We start from the raw sequence: 20,355 nt of genomic DNA, 5'->3' as shown, positions 1-20,355 counted from the left end.
ACAGGTCCCTATATATAGGGGCTAGGGCTACATTTATTTCAGCATGCTTTGCACTTACATTGCCTCCAATATAGTCTGGCAACTTCATTTTGAGCCTCAATTCTGGGTTTGTTTAGAGAATGATTAAGCTGTACAATATAATGCTGCGCAGTGACAGTGTAACAAAGTTCTTTCTATGGGACTGCCATCCATGTGCACCATTTTATTTAGCACTATTATGAGTAGTAGAATGGTGTCAAGTATGATTGTCAAGGACGTTGTTGCTATCCTTTAGGGCTCTGGCACACGGGGAGATTAGTCGCCTGCGACAAATCTCCCGTGTCTCGGGCAACTAATCTCCCCGAAATGCCATCCCACCAGCGAAAATGTAAGTCGCCGGTGGGATGGCATACGTGGCATACTGAAATCACGCCACCGCGTATGCCATCCCACCAGCGATTTACATTTTCGCCGGTGGGATGGCAATCCGGGGAGATTAGTCGCCCGCGAACAGGGAGTTTTGTTGCGGGCGACTAATCTCCCCGTGTGCCAGAGCCCTAAGGGTGAAAACACAGTGAGCTACTAGTAGCAGCTACTTTCATGTTTACTTAACTCCAGAAATGACCTTGCCATAGACAATATTTAGAACTGCTTCCGCTAAAACACACATAAAGACAATTATCAGTAAATGATTAGCATTGTCTATTTTAGTAGCCACAACAAGTAGCTGCTACTAGTAGCTCCATGTGTCTTCACATTGGTCATTGGCACACATAGAGATTGCAACAAATCTCCCTGCAATGCCATCCCACCGGCTAGAATGTAAATCGCCAGTGGAATGGCATACGCGTCGCTGCAATGTCCCGAAGTCGCCTGAAGTTGTCTTGAGAGGAAACTTCGGGATATTGCAGCAAGCGTATACCATCCCATCGGCGATTTACATTCTAGCCAGTGGATGGCATTGCAGGGAGATTAGTCGCCTGTGACAACGAAGATTTGTTGTGGGGCCGACTAAGCTCCATGTGTGCCACTGCCCTTAAGAAGCAAACTCCTGTTTCTGGAGTTCAACTTCCTTCTCCAAAGCTAATGTGTTACTTCCATCCTGATCTCTGGCCCTCACCTTTTTCCTAGGCAGCCTTGTGCATTTACTCAGGGTTTGGGATACAGTGCTAGATTCTGTCCACAGACTACAGTATCAATCTTAACACCATTTTAAGGGCTGTGACACACGGGGAGATTAGTCACGCCGCTACAAATCTCCCTTGTCGTGGGCGACTAATCTCCCCGAAATGCCATCCCACTGGCTAGAATGTAAATCGCCAGTGGGATGGCATACGCAGCACCGCGATTTGCAGAAGTCACAGAAGTTTCCTCTCAAGGCAACTTCGGCAAATCGCACCGCTGCGTATGCCATCCCACCGGCGATTTACATTCTAGCCAGTGGGATAGCATTTCATGGAGATTAGTCGCCCGCAACAAGGGAGATTTGTCACGGCACAACTAATCTCCCCGTGTGTCACAGCCCTAAGCCTATTAGAGCCATGTCTTCTCCCCACCACAGTCCTGCATGATTGACGAATGGAAGGGCATAACTTGACTGATCCTTGGCCCTGACCTGCAATGGCATTTTCTTGTCCATTATCACCCCAACCAGAGACTTGATCGATTCTAAGAGGGTATACCTTGCAGAGCATACCTACTTCTGTCTGCTCAAGCACTTCATAATGCAATACGCTCATATATTCAGTACCAGGGAAAAACCATCATCATGAAATATGCCTGGGTTGTTGGTGGTACAGTTAGAGTCAGCTTACCTGCTTTCTTCATGTACAGGTCCTTCTCAAAAAATTAGCATATTGTGATAAAGTTCATTATTTTCTGTAATGTACTGATAAACATTAGACTTTCATATATTTTAGATTCATTACACACAACTGAAGTAGTTCAAGCCTTTTATTGTTTTAATATTAATGATTGTGGCATACAGCTCATGAAAACCCAAAATTCCTATCTCAAAAAATTAGCATATTTCATCCGACCAATAAAAGAAAATTGTTTTTAATACAAAAAAAATCAACCTTCAAATAATTATGTTCAGTTATGCACTCAATACTTGGTCGGGAATCCTTTTGCAGAAATGACTGCTTCAATGTGGCGTGGCATGGAGGCAATCAGCCTGTGGCACTGCTGAGGTGTTATGGAGGCCCAGGATGCTTCAATAGCGGCCTTAAGCTCATCCAGAGTGTTGGGTCTTGTGTCTCTCTACTTTCTCTTCACAATATCCCACAGATTCTCTATGGGGTTCAGGTCAGGAGAGTTGGCAGGCCAATTGAGCACAGTAATACCATGGTCAGTAAACCATTTACCAGTGGTTTTGGCACTGTGAGCAGGTGCCAGGTCGTGCTGAAAAATGAAATCTTCATCTCCATAAAGCTTTTCAGCAGATGGAAGCATGAAGTGCTCCAAAATCTCCTGATAGCTAGCTGCATTGACCCTGCCCTTGATAAAACACAGTGGACCAACACCAGCAGCTGACATGGCACCCCAGACCATCACTGACTGTGAGTACTTGACACTGGACTTCAGGCATTTTGGCATTTCCCTCTGCCCAGTCTTCCTCCAGACTCTGGCACCTTGATTTCCGAATGACATGCAAAATTTGCTTTCATCCAAAAAAAAAAATTTGGACCACTGAGCAACAGTCTAGTGCTGCTTCTCTGTAGCCCAGGTCAGGCGCTTCTGCCGCTGTTTCTGGTTCAAAAGGGGCTTGACCTGGGGAATGCGGCACCTGTAGCCCATTTCCTGCACATGCCTGTACACGGTGGCTCTGGATGTTTCTACTCCAGACTCAGTCCACTGCTTCCGTAGGTCCCCCAAGGTCTGGAATCGGTCCTTCTCCACAATCTTCCTCAGGGCCCGGTCACCTCTTCTCGTTGTGCAGCGTTTTCTGCCACACTTTTTCCTTCCCACAGACTTCCCACTGAGGTGCCTTGATACAGCACTCTGGGAACAGCCTATTCGTTCAGAAATTTCTTTCTGTGTCTTACCCTCTTGTCAATGTCAATGATGGCCTTCTGGACAGCAGTCAGGTCGGCAGTCTTAGGCTGATGCCACATGCGGCGTAGGGCTGATTTTTTCGGCAAGCGTTTTTCCGCTTGCCGAAAAAATCAGCCCTACGCCGCATGTGGCATCAGTCTTACCCATGATTGCGGTTTTGAGTAATGAACCAGGCTGGGAGTTTTTAAAAGCCTCAGGAATCTTTTACAGGTGTTTAGAGTTAATTAGTTGATTCAGATGATTAGGTTAATAGCTCGTTTAGAGAACCTTTTCATGATATGCTAATTTTTTGAGATAGGAATTTTGGGTTTTCATGAGCTGTATGCCACAATCATCAATATTAAAACAATAAAAGGCTTGAACTACTTCAGTTGTGTGTAATGAATCTAAAATATATGAAAGTCTAATGTTTATCAGTACATTACAGAAAATAATGAACTTTATCACAATATGCAAATTTTTTGAGAAGGACCTGTATACTCCACTGGCTGAAAGTACAGCAGCACAGATAAAGTGTATGGATGTATTTATTGTATCAACCACTAGAGAGCAGCAAAGACAGGAAGAAAGATTGGAAACAAGATTAACAGAAATAATATAGCATCCAAATGAATTAAAAATATTAATTTAGTGTGATTGTAGACATATTCATTTAGCATAGATGTTAGCACCTGTCCCCACAATTTATCAACCTGATTTGGGCAAACATGTTTAACTGGCTCACTCATTCTTTTGCATATGATTTTGGCATAGGTGGGCAAATAAAGTAAGTGATAAAAGTGTTTAATACTGTGCAGAAATATAGCAAGTAAAACTGGGAGACAAGAATTAGTTAGTTTTTGTGTAAATGTGGAAAGCTGGCTGTGTGTCAAGATGTTTTTATAAATGGAGCATTTTTTTACCTGGATCAGTGTTAAACCCTTACTTTAATAGTCAGTTGACAATAAATCATTAAGTAATTAAATCAGAATTAGACATCGAACTGCATGATGCTCTGGGCATGTTCTAAGCACATTAAAGTGGCACAACCTTTATATAATGTATAAATCACTGGTTAGAACGCACCCTGAATAAAGGCACAGTTTACAGCCATAGAGAAACTAATAAGGTTTAGAGGCCAAATGAAATTTATTTTATGAGGGTTATTCTGCAGGAAGACAGACCAAACCTTTATGTGGTTTTAGCACACCTTGTAATTAGGGCCGCCATCAGAAACTTTGGGGCCCCGCACAAGTACGCAGCAGACGAATTTTGGCCATGCCCTTGTGTGTGCAATATAAACAGCTGATGTCACTCTATAACAGGGGTTCCCAACCTTTCTTACTCATGAGCCACAGTCAAATGTAAAAAGCCTTGGGGAGCAACACATAAAAGTTTATGGAGGGGCCAAATAAGGGCTAAGATTGGCTATTAGGGAGCCTCTTTGCACACTATCAGCTTATAGGAGGCTTTATTTGGTAGTATTGTTTGTATGCAACCAAAACGTGCCAAGTCAGGAATTCAAAAATGACTACCTGGTTTGGGGGCACTGAGAGCAACATCCAAAGGGTTGGTGAGCAACATGCTACCCCTGAGTTGGGGATCACTGCTCTATTATAAGGAGTTCCACTGATTAATGTACTAATAAGTCATTCAGGTTATAGGGGATCAGTGGAGTTTAACCCCTTCCCACCTATCTGCCCCTGCTCTGTGCTGCCATTGATTGATATAAAAGTTACATAAGTTTTTACATAAGTTACTTAAACTGCAATGATCTTGCTATGAGGCCAATAACTAGTCAGTAGTAGTTTATAAAAACAGTAAAAATAATTATGATAATAAGTCAGTACAGGTATGGGATCCGTTATCCGGAAACCCGATATCCAGAAAGCTCCGAATTACGGAATGCCTGTCTCCCATAGATCCCATTTTAATCAAATAATTCAGATTTTTAAAATTGATTTCCTTTTTCTCTGTAAAAATAAAACAGTGCTTTGTATTTGATCTCAACTAAGATATAATTAATCCTTATTGGATGTACAATAATCCTATTGAGTTTAATTAATGTTTTATTGATTTCTTAGTAGACTTAAGGTATGAAGATCCAAATTATGGAAAGACCCCTTATCCAGAATACACTTGGTCCCGAGCATTCTGGATAATGGGTCCTACACCTGTATTTTAACTGGGGGGTCAGTGGTGTTTATATGTAAGATTCTTTGAAAGTAACGTAAGTTTTTGTATAAGTTAAGTAAAATGCGTAAGCCTAGGGGCCCAATGATGTTGCAAAGTTCACGTAGAAGATGCTGATATTATTCAGTAAATGGATCCCAATATAAACAGCTGATGTTACTCTATAATAAGCAGTTCACATAAATAGTTAAAATGAATAATTAGTGTGCTAATAAAAATGTAAGGTAAATTCCACTGCCCTCAATGAACTGTCTAGTTCATTGGGGCAGTGGAATTTACCTTACATTTTTTAATTCATTGTTGGTCAGAGGAGTTTGTCCCTGCAAAGCGTCTCTGCATTATCTTGATACTCAAGTTACTTAAGTTTCTAGGCCGGTTACATAGTTTTCTATGCAGTTTTTGCAGAAGTTACATAAATCACGTACGTTTTGGTGTAATTTTATGTGTAACTTATACAATTTCCGTAAGTTTTGCAATGCGTCTGGGCAGGAGCAATTGTACCCCCCTCTCCCCCTCTGATGGCGGCCCTGCTTTTAATGATGGTCTTTTGCCTTTAGGGTCGGACTGGGGGGTGTAAATCTCACTGGGACTGCTACCCCAGGGGCCCCCACACCCCTCTCTGGGCCCCTCACTGCCTGCCCCTTACCCCCTACCCACGTGCACACCTTATACTTACTTTATCTGAAATCTCAGCAAAAGGAGATAGCTGAGCAGCTATCAGGGCCTATAGGTGGCACAAGTTTAATGGGGCCCTGTCATTGTCAGAATATATATATTTTTAAGGTCTATTTTAAGGTCTGAGAGGAAAAAGTGGGTTCTGATGGCAGGGGGAGTTGAATGCATTTATGAATTTGCTACTAACTGCTGCCTAAAAATATATAATTATACAGGGCACCCCAAAGAAGACTATATATACTACACTACATGTGTCTGTGTACAAATAAAAATTTTTAATTCATACAGAGGGTTTCTGTAATTTTAGATTTTTTCTCAAATACAGAGGGACAACCAAACCCTGGGGAGCAGAATGAGTTGATAATTTATTGGGTGACACATTTCTCATTCCCGCTACAATTTCCAGTATAAGACATGAAGTGAGAGTTCAGATGTTATAATAGAAGGCTGACAATGTTATTTGTTTACCATCATTCATAGAACTCATCTATTTTAATTCATGGATTAATTCAATCAGGCAAATACAGTGCAATTTTTTTTTGCATTTGTACTTAGTCTTCCTATTGGCATCGTTTGGTATAAATATATATATCAGGCTCTTTTTGTACCTGATATGTGGGGCCCATAGACATCTGAGCCGAGAAGCTATTCAAGTGAGCACAATAGATCATTCAGGCTGGACAGAGGACCAGAATTTCAAGTTTAAATCTGAATAGTCTGGGGGTGGTGAAAGAAGCCAGGCAGGAGCCAGATAGGCAAAAACTAGCACATACTTCAGAATGTACTCATTTTCCCATCTCAAGTTTAACTTTAAATAAACTTTTTTTAGTAAAATATAGATGCATGTACTCTAGCAATATTTCCATTTGTCTTCTTTATTATTCTTTATTACTTATGGTTTTAGAATTATTAGCCTTCCTACAATGCCCCTTTTTTGGCCAATCTATCTAATTGTTGGGCTCGCTGACCCTGGCAACCAAACAGATTGATTGTCTGTAAGGATTTAATTTTATGGTTATTATTATTTTTTATTGCTTATCTTTCTAGTCAGGCTCTCTACTATAAATGTTTCTAACTTCATAACTAGTATTTGGTTGCAAGGGTAATTAAGCCCTAGCAACCAGTTAGCATATTAAAACCTGAGGCAGATAATGCAATGCAGCTCCCCCTTATACCCCAGTGCTTACCCTTTCTGCACCAGAGGGGTCGAGTGGGGGCTGCATTTCTAGTGGAAAGAGCACAATCACTTTGCCTTATGGCAGAAATGCCCCTGTGCACCTGACACCTGTGCAACAAAAATGGGGGGAAAAAAACAGAATTCAGACCAATTTCAGAATGTCTTAGAATACCACTATCTACAACATACAGAAAGTATTATTTTAAGGTAGTTCCCCTTAAAATTATCACCTTAATAAACAGCAGCAACAGATCAAATGTAATCCTCTAACTGCTGAGCAGTGTAGCCATAATCATGAGTTGCTTAACAACACACAATCCACGCACAATAACATTTAACACAGAAATAAAAAATCTAAAGTGTCTGCCATTCTTTAACTTTAGCTTCAGTGATTTTTCTACTGAATAATTTGCAAAGACCCCTAAGCTTTGCTTCTCAACAGCTGCTCAGAACACAATGTGAATGTGCAGTGGCAGTCCTATCAGAATCCAAGATGGGGAGCTCCTAGTTCCCTTTTAAGCTCCATGACTATTAGTAGCTGGAAAACTATGCTAAAATGCCTGAAGAAGCTCCCCCATGAATTTGAACTGAATGTGGTAACACACACACACACTTGTCATAGTAGCCTGGAATTGCGGCACTGTGCTTTTACAGCCTACTGTTGTTTGAGAAACTGTGACACAAGCAGGGGCAGGCCGAGCCGACCGGGCGCCCTAGGCAACCTGGTCAGCCACCTTGCACCTGCGCATCGCTTCGTATCGCAACACCCCCCAACACCCCCCGACCCCCCCCCCCTATATGAAACGCAACGGAGCACAGACTAGAGAGGTAGGCAAGAGAGGCTCCTGTCTGGCGCCCCTCAATTGTTGCACCCTAGGCAGCTGCCTCTTCTGCCTACCCCTAGTTCTGGCCCTGGACAAAAGAGCAAACCAGGTGATTTTCATTGACAAAGCCTTAAAGCAAGGGGTGGTGATTGGATTGCGGGTCACACTACCAAACATGTACATTAAGGAGGGGAGTTGTCAAAAAACAATTTAGACCATTAAGTTAAGGTGGCGATACAGGGGCCAATTCTAGATGCCAATATCGGTCCCTTAGACCAATTTGGCAGCTTGTCGGCCCATCTATGGGCATTAATGATGGGCCTGCCCGACCGACATCTGGCTCGATCAGACAGGTTTAAAAAGTTAGTCGGATTGGGAAACACTCGTTGATGAGGTCCTGGAACCAATCAATGCCTATACCTGTTGTTCTATTTTGATTGTTTGCCCCAGGGCCAAACAACTGAATCAGCCTGTATTAGCACGATATCGCCCACCTATAGGTGGGGATAGTGGGGATTTATGGAGAAGATCCGCTTGCTTGGCGAGGTCGTGATCTTAGCATGTATGGCCACCTTTACATCTTTGGTGCATTGTTTTGCATGTCTGGCTCCCCTAGTATCTCTATTACCTATAATCAAATTAAAATGGCAGGTATATGGGCCATCACATCAGCAGGCCTGTGGGGGGTGCCAATACACGGTTAAGCTGCTGAATCAGTCTGAAGGACCCGAATCGGCAGCTGAAATCTGCCCGTATATCGCACTGGCCTACCCGACTGGTATCTGGCCTTAAATTGATTTTCTTGTCTGTTGTTTGATTGTTTGACCCTGGGTTATTAGTCTGATGCCACCCACCTAGTCTGATATCACCCACCTTAGGTGAGATTCGCTCTTTGGTAACCTCACCAACAAGCGGATGTTGCCATGTATGGCCATTTGTGGAAGGCAGCTAATGTGCAGAAAGTGTCTCTAATAAGCTTTTGATGCTGCACTGACAGACACATTGAACAACTTTAGATCTCCCTTTAAAAGTTAAGATGGATCCTAGGCCTCAGTAAGGTATGGTATCATGGCATTCTGGTTACTTCACTTTGGCCTCTTTCTTACCAGCAATTTGTAGACTTATAAACCACATAAATTATATCCAGGCTGATTCATAACCTACTTGATTTGTGTAATCACTTGTTGCTAAATGAATAGGAACAGAACAATAATCCCGCACTTCAAGTGCAAGATACACAGTCTAATTGAATTGACCCATGAATCACAATGAAAAGTAAATCTTGCAGTAAATGATCTGCTGCTAATTCATATAATTTTAAATAGGTTTGAGATGAGTCTCTGGAGGATTAGGTTTCAGCTCAATACAAATCTCTAAATGCTTTCATTCATTGCCCCTTGTTCTATAATTTATTATTTAAACTGTAAAAGTGTCTTGTTCCTATTGAACAAATAAGTGTGTCAATGAAATGAAGCAGTTACCAGCTGGTAGACAATTCCATCCTATAATGGCAGCTTAGTTTTGTTGCAACTTTTTTGCTTCTATCCCATAATACATTTTAAAGTTATATTAATGCGTTTAAAAGTAGGAAACACATTTTATAAATAACTGGAATTCCTTCAATGTAGATGCAGTCTTTATGCTTTGCCGTTCTGTGCATTACTTGCCCACAGGCACTTTATGGGGAGGTGAGATCTTTCACTCTCCCACTGATCAGTCCCACATTTAACTTCTTTGACACTTTTTTTAAAATCATTTGATGAGGCCTGCTGTAGTCATTAAGCTCTGGACTCATGTTGAGCATTGACCATGATGACCATAACATAGCTATATTATTCTACAGGTTTGGAAGTATGGCAGAGAAATTCAACTTGAACGTTTATCCCAAAGAAATTAATAAGGTTATTATTATTGGTAATTGTTGAGCTTTCTCTTGTGCATTGATAGAAACTTCTATTTTGACTAGCAGAACAACAAGACAATCATAATGGGTAGCAGTGAAAGTGCTATTGTATGCTGTATTCCAGTTTGCCCCTGCTCAAGTCACTCATCCATCTTTGCAGCTAGAGCTTCGGATCCAGTAGCAGATCTGTGCATATTTTGGGGGTGTAAGTCTGACTGCCACATTGTATTCCCTTGGTTGCCCAAACACTTCTACCCACTGGTGTCCTGAAAAGATACCAATGACCTTTCTTACCCAGCGACCTTTATTCCACAGCCGCCCATAAACCCCAGAGCCACTAGCACCGGGCTGTGCATCACAGTGCTGATAAAGCAGGTGAGCTGTTTGTTGTTTAACTCTACATGAGCGGTACACTAGCTCCCCAGGACGGTCATTATCAAAACCTGAGAAGTGTACTCTACCCCCAGCCAAGTTCTGCAGAGGAGGAGAGACTGCCAAAGACATGTGAGGCTGAGATTGTGGCCTCCGTAGTTCCAGAAGAGCATAATCATAATCCATACTGAGTTCTGCAGGTGCACCAATCCATCTGCGTGGAACTCTAGTGGATTTGACACGCACCCAACGCAGTGATGGATTTACTCCTGGCCTAAGAAAGCCGACTCTCAGCCTACGTGCTCCCTGAACATAATCTTTGCCATCATGGATGCAATGAGCTGCAGTTAAGACATGCCGTTCTGTCACAAGAACCCCAGTACATCCCGTGGACACATACACAGCTGCTGCAAAAGGGAAGTCCTGCAGAAATTTCCGACTGCGGATGGAAAACCTTACATCTGGACCATAGATTTGCCGCCGAGACCGCAGCGAATAGGATCTCTTGTCTTCTAGCTTCTTTTGATTCTGTGGCAATTTCAACTCTATGGTAGTTAGTGTGCGGCTGCCATTGGAATATGTGGTCTCATAGTCCAGCTGTTGAACTTGGTCTAATTGGTCCTGTAGTGATTTTTGTATTATGCATTGCTCACTGCACACAGTATTAAGTTGGGGATCACCAAGAGCTGTAAAATTTGTGGGTGGCAAATTTAATGTATGATGTGGGATAATTTCTATCACTGGAATTCCAGAGGCGCCGATCAAAATAAGAAATGAAGACACGTAGACAGAATTAAAAATCCCAAGGTTGATCATATTTATGGCTCTGTTAATTTAAAAAAAAACAAAATAAATTACAGACATTAGAAATATTGTTACTGTGTTTTTGAGTTCCAGTTAGGTGTTTTGTGAAGTTCCTAAAAGGACACCCTCTTAAAACTATGTATTTAAAACTGGTGTACTCTGACCACCCAGTGCCTACTGTATGTTGCTGTACCCAAAAAGAGTACCCAAACTGGCACATCCTAATCACCTAATGCCTACTGCATGTTGCCGAACCCAAAGAGAGTACCCAAACTGGCACATCCTAATCACCCAATGCCTACTGTATGTTACTGTACCCAAAGAGAGTACCCAAACTGGCACATCCTAATCACCTAATGCCTACTGCATGTTGCCGAACCCAAAGAGAGTACCCAAACTGGCACATCCTAATCACCCTGTGCCTACTGCATGTTACTGTACCCAAAGAGAGTACCCAAACTGGCATATCCTAATCACCCTGTGCCTACTGTATGTTACTGTACCCAAAGAGAGTACCTAAACTGGAACATCCTAATCACCTTGTGCCTACTGCATGTTACTGTACCCAAAGAGAGTTCCCAAACTGGCACATCCTAATCACCCTGTGCCTACTGCATGTTACTGTACCCAAAGAGAGTACCTAAACTGGAACATCCTAATCACCTTGTGCCTACTGCATGTTACTGTACCCAAAGAGAGTTCCCAATCTGGCACATCCTAATCACCCTGTGCCTACTGCATGTTACTGTACCCAAAGAGAGTACCCAAACTGGAACATCCTAATTACCTTGTGCCTACTGTATGTTACTGTACCCAAAGAGAGTACCCAAACTGGCACATCCTAATCACCTTGTGCCTACTGTATGTTACTGTACCCAAAGAGAATACCCAAACTGGCACATCATAATCACCCTGTGCCTACTGTATGTTACTGTACCCAAAGAGAGTACCCAAACTGGCACATCCTAATCACCCTGTGCCTACTGTATGTTACTGTACCCAAAGAGAGTACCCAAACTGGCACATCCTAATCACCCTGTGCCTACTGTATGTTACTGTACCCAAAGAGAGTACCTAAACTGGAACATCCTAATCACCTTGTGCCTACTGCATGTTACTGTACCCAAAGAGAGTACCCAAACTGGAATATCCTAATCACCCTGTGCCTACTGCATGTTACTGTACCCAAAGAGAGTACCCAAACTGGCACATTCTAATCACCCTGTGCCTACTGCATGTTACTGTACCCAAAGAGAGTATCCAAACTGAAACATCCTAATTACCTTGTGCCTACTGTATGTTACTGTACCCAAAGAGAGTACCCAAACTGGAATATCCTAATCACCCTGTGCCTACTGCATGTTACTGTACCCAAAGAGAGTACCCAAACTGGCACATCCTAATCACCTTGTGCCTACTGCATGTTACTGTACCCAAAGAGAGTACCCAAACTGGCACATCCTAATCAGCTTGTGCCTACTGCATGTTACTGTACCCAAAGAGAGTACCCAAACTGGCACATCCTAATCACCCTGTGCCTACTGCATGTTACTGTACCCAAAGAGAGTACCCAAACTGGCACATCCTAATCACCTTGTGCCTACTGTATGTTACTGTACCCAAAGAGAGTACCCAAACTGGCACATCCTAATCACCCAGTGCCTACTGCATGTTACTGTACCCAAAGAGAGTACCCAAACTGGCACATCATAATCACCTTGTGCCTACTGTATGTTACTGTACCCAAAGAGAGTACCCAAACTGGCACATCCTAACCACCTTGTGCCTGGGCACTGGGTGATTAGTACCCAAACTGGCACATCCTAATCACCCAGTGCCTACTGTATGTTACTGTACCCAAACTGGCACATCCTAATCACCCTGTACCCAAACTGGCACATCCTAATCACCTTGTGCCTACTGTATGTTACTGTACCCAAAGAGAGTACCCAAACTGGCACATCCTAATCACCTTGTGCCTACTGTATGTTACTGTACCCAAATAGAATACCCAAACTTACACATCCAAATCACCCATGTTACTTTACTTACTTGCCTGTATGATGTATAATGGCTCTCTCTAGCTCAGACCTATTGTCTCCAGGTGTGTGTCTGTCAGCCTTTGTCTGTAGTCCCCTGAGTTTCAGTGGTGCACACCTCTCGTGACGAAGATCTAATTCGGAAACTCCCCTTCATACAATGACACATTGTAAACTGATGTTTGTGCCATTTCCCTAGACTCCAATACCCTACCAGCTATCCAAGACCACATAGTCATGCATCAGTGCATGTAAGAGTCTGCAATGAGAGTAAAATCTGTTGGTTTTATTTACTTTTTGGGCCCCATTGGTTTCTATAAAGTAGACCTTTCTGTCATATGGACTTCAGGTTTGGCAGCACTGATATAAAGCATTACTATCACCTCTTGCTGTACTGTCACTATCCTGCCATGCTATCTCCTATTCTTTCCCCCAATAAAGGGTGCTTTTTGGTATCTCAGAATATGTGCCCTGTACCATCATGATTTACCATCCTTCAGAACTCCTGCTTTATCTGAGAGGTATAGTGATGCAGCAGCTAAAAAGCTAGTGGTTTCTAATATCTGGTAAAGGACATTTTTTGACACCATATGATATGACAGGGTTTTATACTCCTTTTGAAAATATATTGCAGATTCAATTTGCCACTATGTCAATGTGCAATGTGAGCAACTTTTCAATTGGTCTTCATTATTTATTTTTTTATAGTTTTTAAATTATTTGCCTTCTTCTTCTGAGTTTTTCCAACTTTTCAATGGAGGTTACTGACCCCGGCAGCCAAAAACTATTGCTCTGTAAGGCTACAATCTTATTGTTATTGCTTTTTATTACTTTTCTTTCTGTTTAGGTTCTCGCCGATAAATATATCCGTCTCTCATTCAAACTAGTGCCTGGTCACTTAGGTAATTTGGACCCTACCAACTAGATAACTGTTAAAACTCCAAACTGGAGAGCTGCTGAACAAAAAGTGGAATAATTATATATATATAATATCTATATCTATATCATACTAAAAGTTAACTCAAAGATGAACAACCCCTTTAAGTATAAGGCATGTGGGCATGCATGCTGCAGTGACTTTGTGCCTTTATGAATATATGTGGTAAAGGGTAACTCATGAATTTTTCCTACACTAAAAGTTAATGGCCTCAATTCACCTGCTACTGTTCTACTTCATAATCACTGTACTAATGCATGGTTTTATCTTCAAATTACCATTTCTATCACTGTCCTTGTTTTATTCTCCCTTTCTAAGTTTTCACCCCATATGATAAGCAGTACAAATAGGACTAAGACCAATGTTATGAGACCCATGCCCTTCAGAGATCAGGATGAGACCCAAATAAAGCAAGAGCTAAAATATTATTTCTGATATGTCATTATTGAAATATTGCTGATAGTTCTATGATTGCCTTAGTATCCCAACACTAGTCCACATGCCAGTTACTGGTGTTGCTCTCTATAGCCTTTGTTCCTTCCCTTCTTTTCCCATCCAAAACCCTCTCTGTCAGGGTATTCCCCCCATACCCCCATCCGTAAGCTAGCTTACCGAAGGCTGGAAGCTTGTTTCTAGAATGGGATCTCAATGAGTAACAGTTTTGTGTCCACTTTCTCGCCAACCGCCACAGATTTCTCTTGTGTCACCTAACTCTCCTTCCTCCTCCCTCCTCCTCTTCTTCTCCACCTTCCAGCAGCTACTGTGAGTTGGGGGAGTGGAGTGTCCCAGACAAGCTCCTGCATGACAGGAATGCTGCATACACTGTGCTTGAGAGCCAGAGAGAAGGATGAATAGGGGAGATATGTTACCAGCAGGCAATATCCACTTGCTGAATATCACCTGTTGGTATAATCCTTCTACTTAGGAAACAAATCTGTCTAAATGTACAATCAATATTTCTTTGAAATTCTGGACTTGGTGCCTGCCAGTGCTTGGCAGGTTCCTTTGCCATTCTAGATTAAGGCTTCCAAATAAAGCAACTGACTGTTTAATGTAACCTTTATACCTGCCTTCTGAGTGATAAAGAGTTGGTAGTGGGGAGTAGGATGAAGACAGGGGTAGTATAGCAGGGTGACTAGATAGAAAAATTCCAGGAACTGTGTTGGCAAAATTGTATGCTGAGCGTGTGGGGCGGAATAGAAAGAGAATGATTTAAAACCTGGCCCAGACTGGCAATCTGTAGATTCTGGCAAATGCCAAAGAAGCTGCTTTAAGATGCCATAGACACTCACCATTTATTGGGCAACAGTAGAGTGTTTCAGCCTCTGTGCTAAATCGATTTTGAATCTCAGGTTGTACCTGGCTGTGGGGATCGAAACGCGTTGATGCGGTGACTAAATAAACAGACTTTTTCTACACTATAATGCCGTGAGTGCTCTCTATACATGTGCTTTGTATCTCTTGGTCAGCACCTGGCGAGTGCCTTGATGTGGTGAGTGCCGATTCTCTGCAGACTATATATATATATATATAGTTAGGGACCAGCATTCACTTACTGTAAAAGTGCATTATTCCACACCACATCCCAATCGAATGTTTCGACCCCTTGAGACCTTTTTGAAAGATTCATGATGTAAACTTTGGTTTCAAGTGATGTGGATTGAAATAATACACTTTTACAGTGATTAAGTGCTGGTCCTTCATCGCAAATATGACTTCAGTGTCGGACTGGCCCACCAGGATACCAGGAAAACTCCTGGTGGGCCCAGCTGTCAGTGGGCCCTCCTGCTTCTGACCATTTGGCCTGCTTCATACTCATTCTCTATTTCTGAATGGGAACAAAGAGGAGAAATAGATGGAAGAATAGATGCTAGCATGTAAATAAAAAGGACTAGGAGAATAAAGAGGTTGGGTGAGGAAAGGAGGAAAAATAGATCGGAGAGTGGTCTAGGGTTTTCCGGTGGGCCCCTGGGGTCCCAGTCCGACACTGTATGCAGGGCTGACACTAGGGGTAGGCAGTAGAGGCAACTGCTAAGGCGCAATGATTAGGGGGCACCAGGCAGGAGCCTCTGCTGCCTACCCCTAGTCCTCCTTTTCCATTGCCCCTGCCGCTTGTTAATATCTAATTATTATATTTATATATATATATATATACATACATACGACTGGTATGGGAAAACCTGGACCCCAGCTCTGTAAGGCAGCAGTGCTACCCACTATGTCTGTTGCTGTGTTGCTGAGTTGATCTAGCTGGTAAAGTTCAGGGGCAATATACTTTGTTCTGCCTTACTTCACTGAAACCGTGGGGCTCATTTATAAATGCTGGGCAAATTTGCACCTGGGCAGTAACCCATAATAACCATTCTGTAATTAATATGTAATTAATTAACACAGTGAAAGCAAACATCTGGTTGGTTGCTATGGGTTACTGCCCAGAAGGAAATTTACCCAGTGTTTATAAATGACCCCTAGCGTGTCTGAAATCAGGAAACTGCCCCATATATTTCTATTACTTCTAATGTATCACCTTATTGTTTAAACCCTTTGTCCCTCTCTTTCCATGATACCTCAAGAAATTCTTAGTTATTTTCTCACTCCTTTTATGTTATATCTGACATTTACCTAGATTATTTTACACACACACCCATTTTCATTTAGCATTGTAAATATTTTTTGCTTCTAGGCATCTACTCATAATTCTCCTAGCATACATTAAGTTCTCAATAGCCTTTTAGACAATGATAATATTTGAAACCAGCCTTCATCTATAATGTCTATGATGTCTATGATGTGCAATATATTTTATAAACAATAGGCTTTGCACATAACATAGGATTAAAATGTGTCTCTTTGAACCTGTAGACATGCACTGCTGGCTAGTGCCCCGGTGAGAAGTTCTGCCTCTGATATCACAACAAGGAAATTATATTGCTCCATGGGATCTAGTATTTTAGTAATATTTTAGGTAGTATACTAATATTTTAGTAATACAATTCAGGAGTTTATTTATCCCCTCATGATCCCTATACAGGTACAGGTATGGGACCTGTTATGCAGAATGCTCAACCTGGGGTCTTCTTGAATAAGTGATCTTTCTGTAATTTGGATCTCTATGCTTTATGGTTACTAAAAATTCATATTAATATTAAATAAACCCAACCCAATCCTTATCCTTCAATAAGGATTACTTATATCTTAGTTAGGATCCCCTCCAGAAGATCCAACCCCACAGTTTGTGCAAGCCACATAGGTTTTTCTTATTATACAAATCTTGTCATTTTGTCACATGATCTACTTTCCCTGGGTAAAGCCACCAAGATAAAACACCAATAAGGGGCAATGGCATTCCCCATGTGCTCGAAACCTTTAAAAATTGTCATTTGCTATCTAGGTTTTTATGCAAAAAGGATTTTATAACACAAGCATATGGAGGGATATTAAAGCTGCCTCTATTTTGTTTAGATCCTTAGTGGCATTAGCAGCGCTGGTTGGAACCACTGTTTGCAAATCAATGAGATCTGATTTTGGGCTTTGTAAGATGCATGGCCTCATACTCATCCCATTCTACATACTGCACAGCAATATTATAGAAATGTATATTTGTTAAAAGGACACACATTTACTGCTATTAATATGAAACATTAAATCATATCTGCATGCAAATAAATTGTGACAGCTGATGTGGTTTTACACTTTAACCTAAGAAAAGCATGTTCTAAATATTTGGGTGGTTATATACAATATCAGGCTTTTGGCATAAAAAAACATATAGAATTATTGCAACAGGCACTCTCACACTCGGGTTGAATTAGCACGTGGTTACCCATGTGAGCAGTAACGCCGCGACAAGGCTTCAACCATGTTACTGCCATTCACACACCTTTCATTCCGGGCAAAACATGTTTCAGGGGGTGCTTACCCTATCTACCCTAACTACTAGCCTAACACTAACTTATCACTAACCTAATACCTCAATAGTAAGGACCCCCCTTAGCAGGAGTCCAAACAACCCTTATTGCCCTTGGCTTTCCATTCTCTCACACAATCACGCACTAACCTTATATCCCCGTTCCTGTGTACCTGTAGGGGGAAAAGCATCCTAATCCTAACTCTAACTTACACTATCTCTACATACCTACTGACTAACATATTCTTATATTCTAAACCTAACTCTAACCTACACTATCTCTACATACCTACTGACTAACATATTCTTATATTCTAATCCTAACTCTAACCTACACTATCTCTACATACCTACTGACTAACATATTCTTATATTCTAATCCTAACTCTAACCTACACTATCTCTACATACCTACTGACTAACATATTCTTATATTCTAAACCTAACTCTAACCTACACTATCTCTACATACCTACTGACTAACATATTCTTATATTCTAAACCTAACTCTAACCTACACTATCTCTACATACCTACTGACTAACATATTCTTATACTCTAATCCTAACTCTAACCTACACTATCTCTACATACCTATACATATTGTTATATTCTAAACCTAGACCTATTTTATGGTTTTAAGAGAAATGTCCTAAACCTAACTCTGTTATACAGTATCCCCATTTACCTATTTAATAACACATTTTTATTCTTTCATGCTAACAATTAAACTTTCTCCTATTACCCAATACATATATTAGCCTTTAATCATTCCTGTTACCCAATCAACATACTTAAACTTCACATGACCTTTTAAAATGTAATTCTAATCTAACCCTATCATTTTACCTAACATATCCAATATTTTTATTATTTTTGTTGCTATAGATTTATAATATAAACCCTCCCTTATAGTCTTACTTATAGTCTACCCCTCCAGTTTACCTAATACATTAAATATTCTTATTAATAATACCCAATAAATAAAATGTATTAATAGCCTAATTTACTAATTTAGGTTACCCAATAATAAAATTGTCTCATAAATTATATATACATTAACCTTCCTTACATTCTAGTTAGTAAAATATGTTTATCCCTTGTTACCCATTAATTAATACTACAGACCTGTCTGTAGTATTTTGTTAAAATAATATTATACTCTAAAGTTTTACCTATTACCTATTTTTAAACATATTTTATATCCTAACCTAAATATTTTAATTTCCCTCTCCTCCTCACTAGTTAACCCTTTGGAAGTCAGCAGACTCAGATGTTAGTTGTAGGCAGTTTCAGCAGATGATGATGTGGCTTCCATGCAGCAGCTGTACGCGGTGTTCAGAACTGGTGGACATGACCATAGTTATTGGCCTTGGTGTCACTCCTGCAAGTCGGGATCCAGGAAGGAGAACTCCTCTAGGACTCTGTTTCTTTTGTTCAAGAATATTTTTCCTGAAAAAAATGGTGACTCTCCTTCAGAGTCCCTGAAGTTCTCAACTGATCGCTACAATAAGAAAATTTTCATTATACTTTCTACATTTTTTATACAAAAATTTCCCTCCCAATATCTAGAGATTATTAAAATCTGTCCCCTGAAATCACTTGCTTGTATGAGTTTATGGTACTGGTTGGGGCTCGGGTGTTTGAGTGTTCCTGGAACTAACAGTAAAGCAGCAGTTTCCCATTGCTTGGTTCAGTCACATACTCACCACTGCTAGCTGGAAAGGTGGTGTTAGTTGGCGATTTTCCAGTTTCACCCAGTCAATACAGTGAAAGAAAGGGTGCTCCCTGATCTTCCCGGTTGTGCCAAGACGAAGATGATGGTCTTTCTCCAATAGCTTAAGTAATAAAATATTCACTTTATACAGAGATAGGTAAATCTATACACATAAAAATAATCTGATCGTCAAAAACGGTATTCTGGGGGCCTGCAGTTGAAATGGCAGTGATAATATTCAGCAGGGTGTGTGGGAGTAGGCACTATAGGAAAAAACAAATCCATCTAACTGCCATCTGCCAGCCTTTTAATTTTCTTTTGGGCACACATAGAGTATTATGGCTACTGGATAGAAGGCATTTTGACTTGCCCTGTTTCACTGTTGCCCCAACCAAATTTTCTGTAGCCCTACATTAATCCCACCCACCTTGGCTTACATTATGTAATTTAAGAATACATATTTTTAGGAATGCCATTACATTTCTCTTCAAATGATTCCACAGTATCATTGTTTATACTCACCGCTTGCAGGAGGTCCACCAGTTCATCACTGAGCCAGCTGGGATAAAAGGGCTCGTCTGTGAGTGGTGAAAGTTGTTTTCCCATTGGGCTGGTAAAAGGGAATGTGTAGGTAGCCATTTGGTAGATGATGATACCCAATGACCACCAATCAGCTGCTGCATTATACTCTTCTCTATTGATCACCTTGAAGAGAAGGGAAGGAAGAGATCATTGAACAAGGAAATATTTTCATGAAATGCAGAGTTATAAGAATCAACCCAATAGAATCAC

At 41.1% G+C, this 20,355-nt stretch overlaps 1 protein-coding gene across 2 annotated transcripts; it reads right to left on the bottom strand.

Annotated features, from left to right (window-relative positions):
* Window positions 1–8,395: 8,395 nt before the first annotated feature.
* Window positions 8,396–14,657, bottom strand: LOC100494977 (serine protease 23). Of its 2 annotated transcripts, none has more exons than XM_018096351.2 (2): window positions 14,552–14,657; window positions 8,396–10,985 (listed from the first exon to the last, which is right to left on the bottom strand). In XM_018096351.2, exon 2 carries the CDS (start codon window positions 10,973–10,975, stop codon window positions 9,932–9,934), a length of 1,044 nt encoding a protein of 347 aa, XP_017951840.1. In that variant the 5' UTR covers window positions 10,976–10,985; window positions 14,552–14,657; the 3' UTR covers window positions 8,396–9,931. The 2 variants fall into 2 exon arrangements, with proteins under 2 accessions (XP_017951840.1, XP_031748007.1); XM_031892147.1 differs by lacking the exon at window positions 14,552–14,657 and adding an exon at window positions 13,016–13,823.
* Window positions 14,658–20,355: the final 5,698 nt, after the last annotated feature.

The sequence above is a fragment of the Xenopus tropicalis genome, chromosome 8 (assembly GCF_000004195.4).
Source record: "Xenopus tropicalis strain Nigerian chromosome 8, UCB_Xtro_10.0, whole genome shotgun sequence".
In the NCBI taxonomy this organism is placed as follows: Eukaryota; Metazoa; Chordata; class Amphibia; order Anura; family Pipidae; genus Xenopus; species Xenopus tropicalis.
Note: the sequence above shows the minus strand (reverse complement) of the source record. Positions and strands in the feature narration are given on the sequence as shown.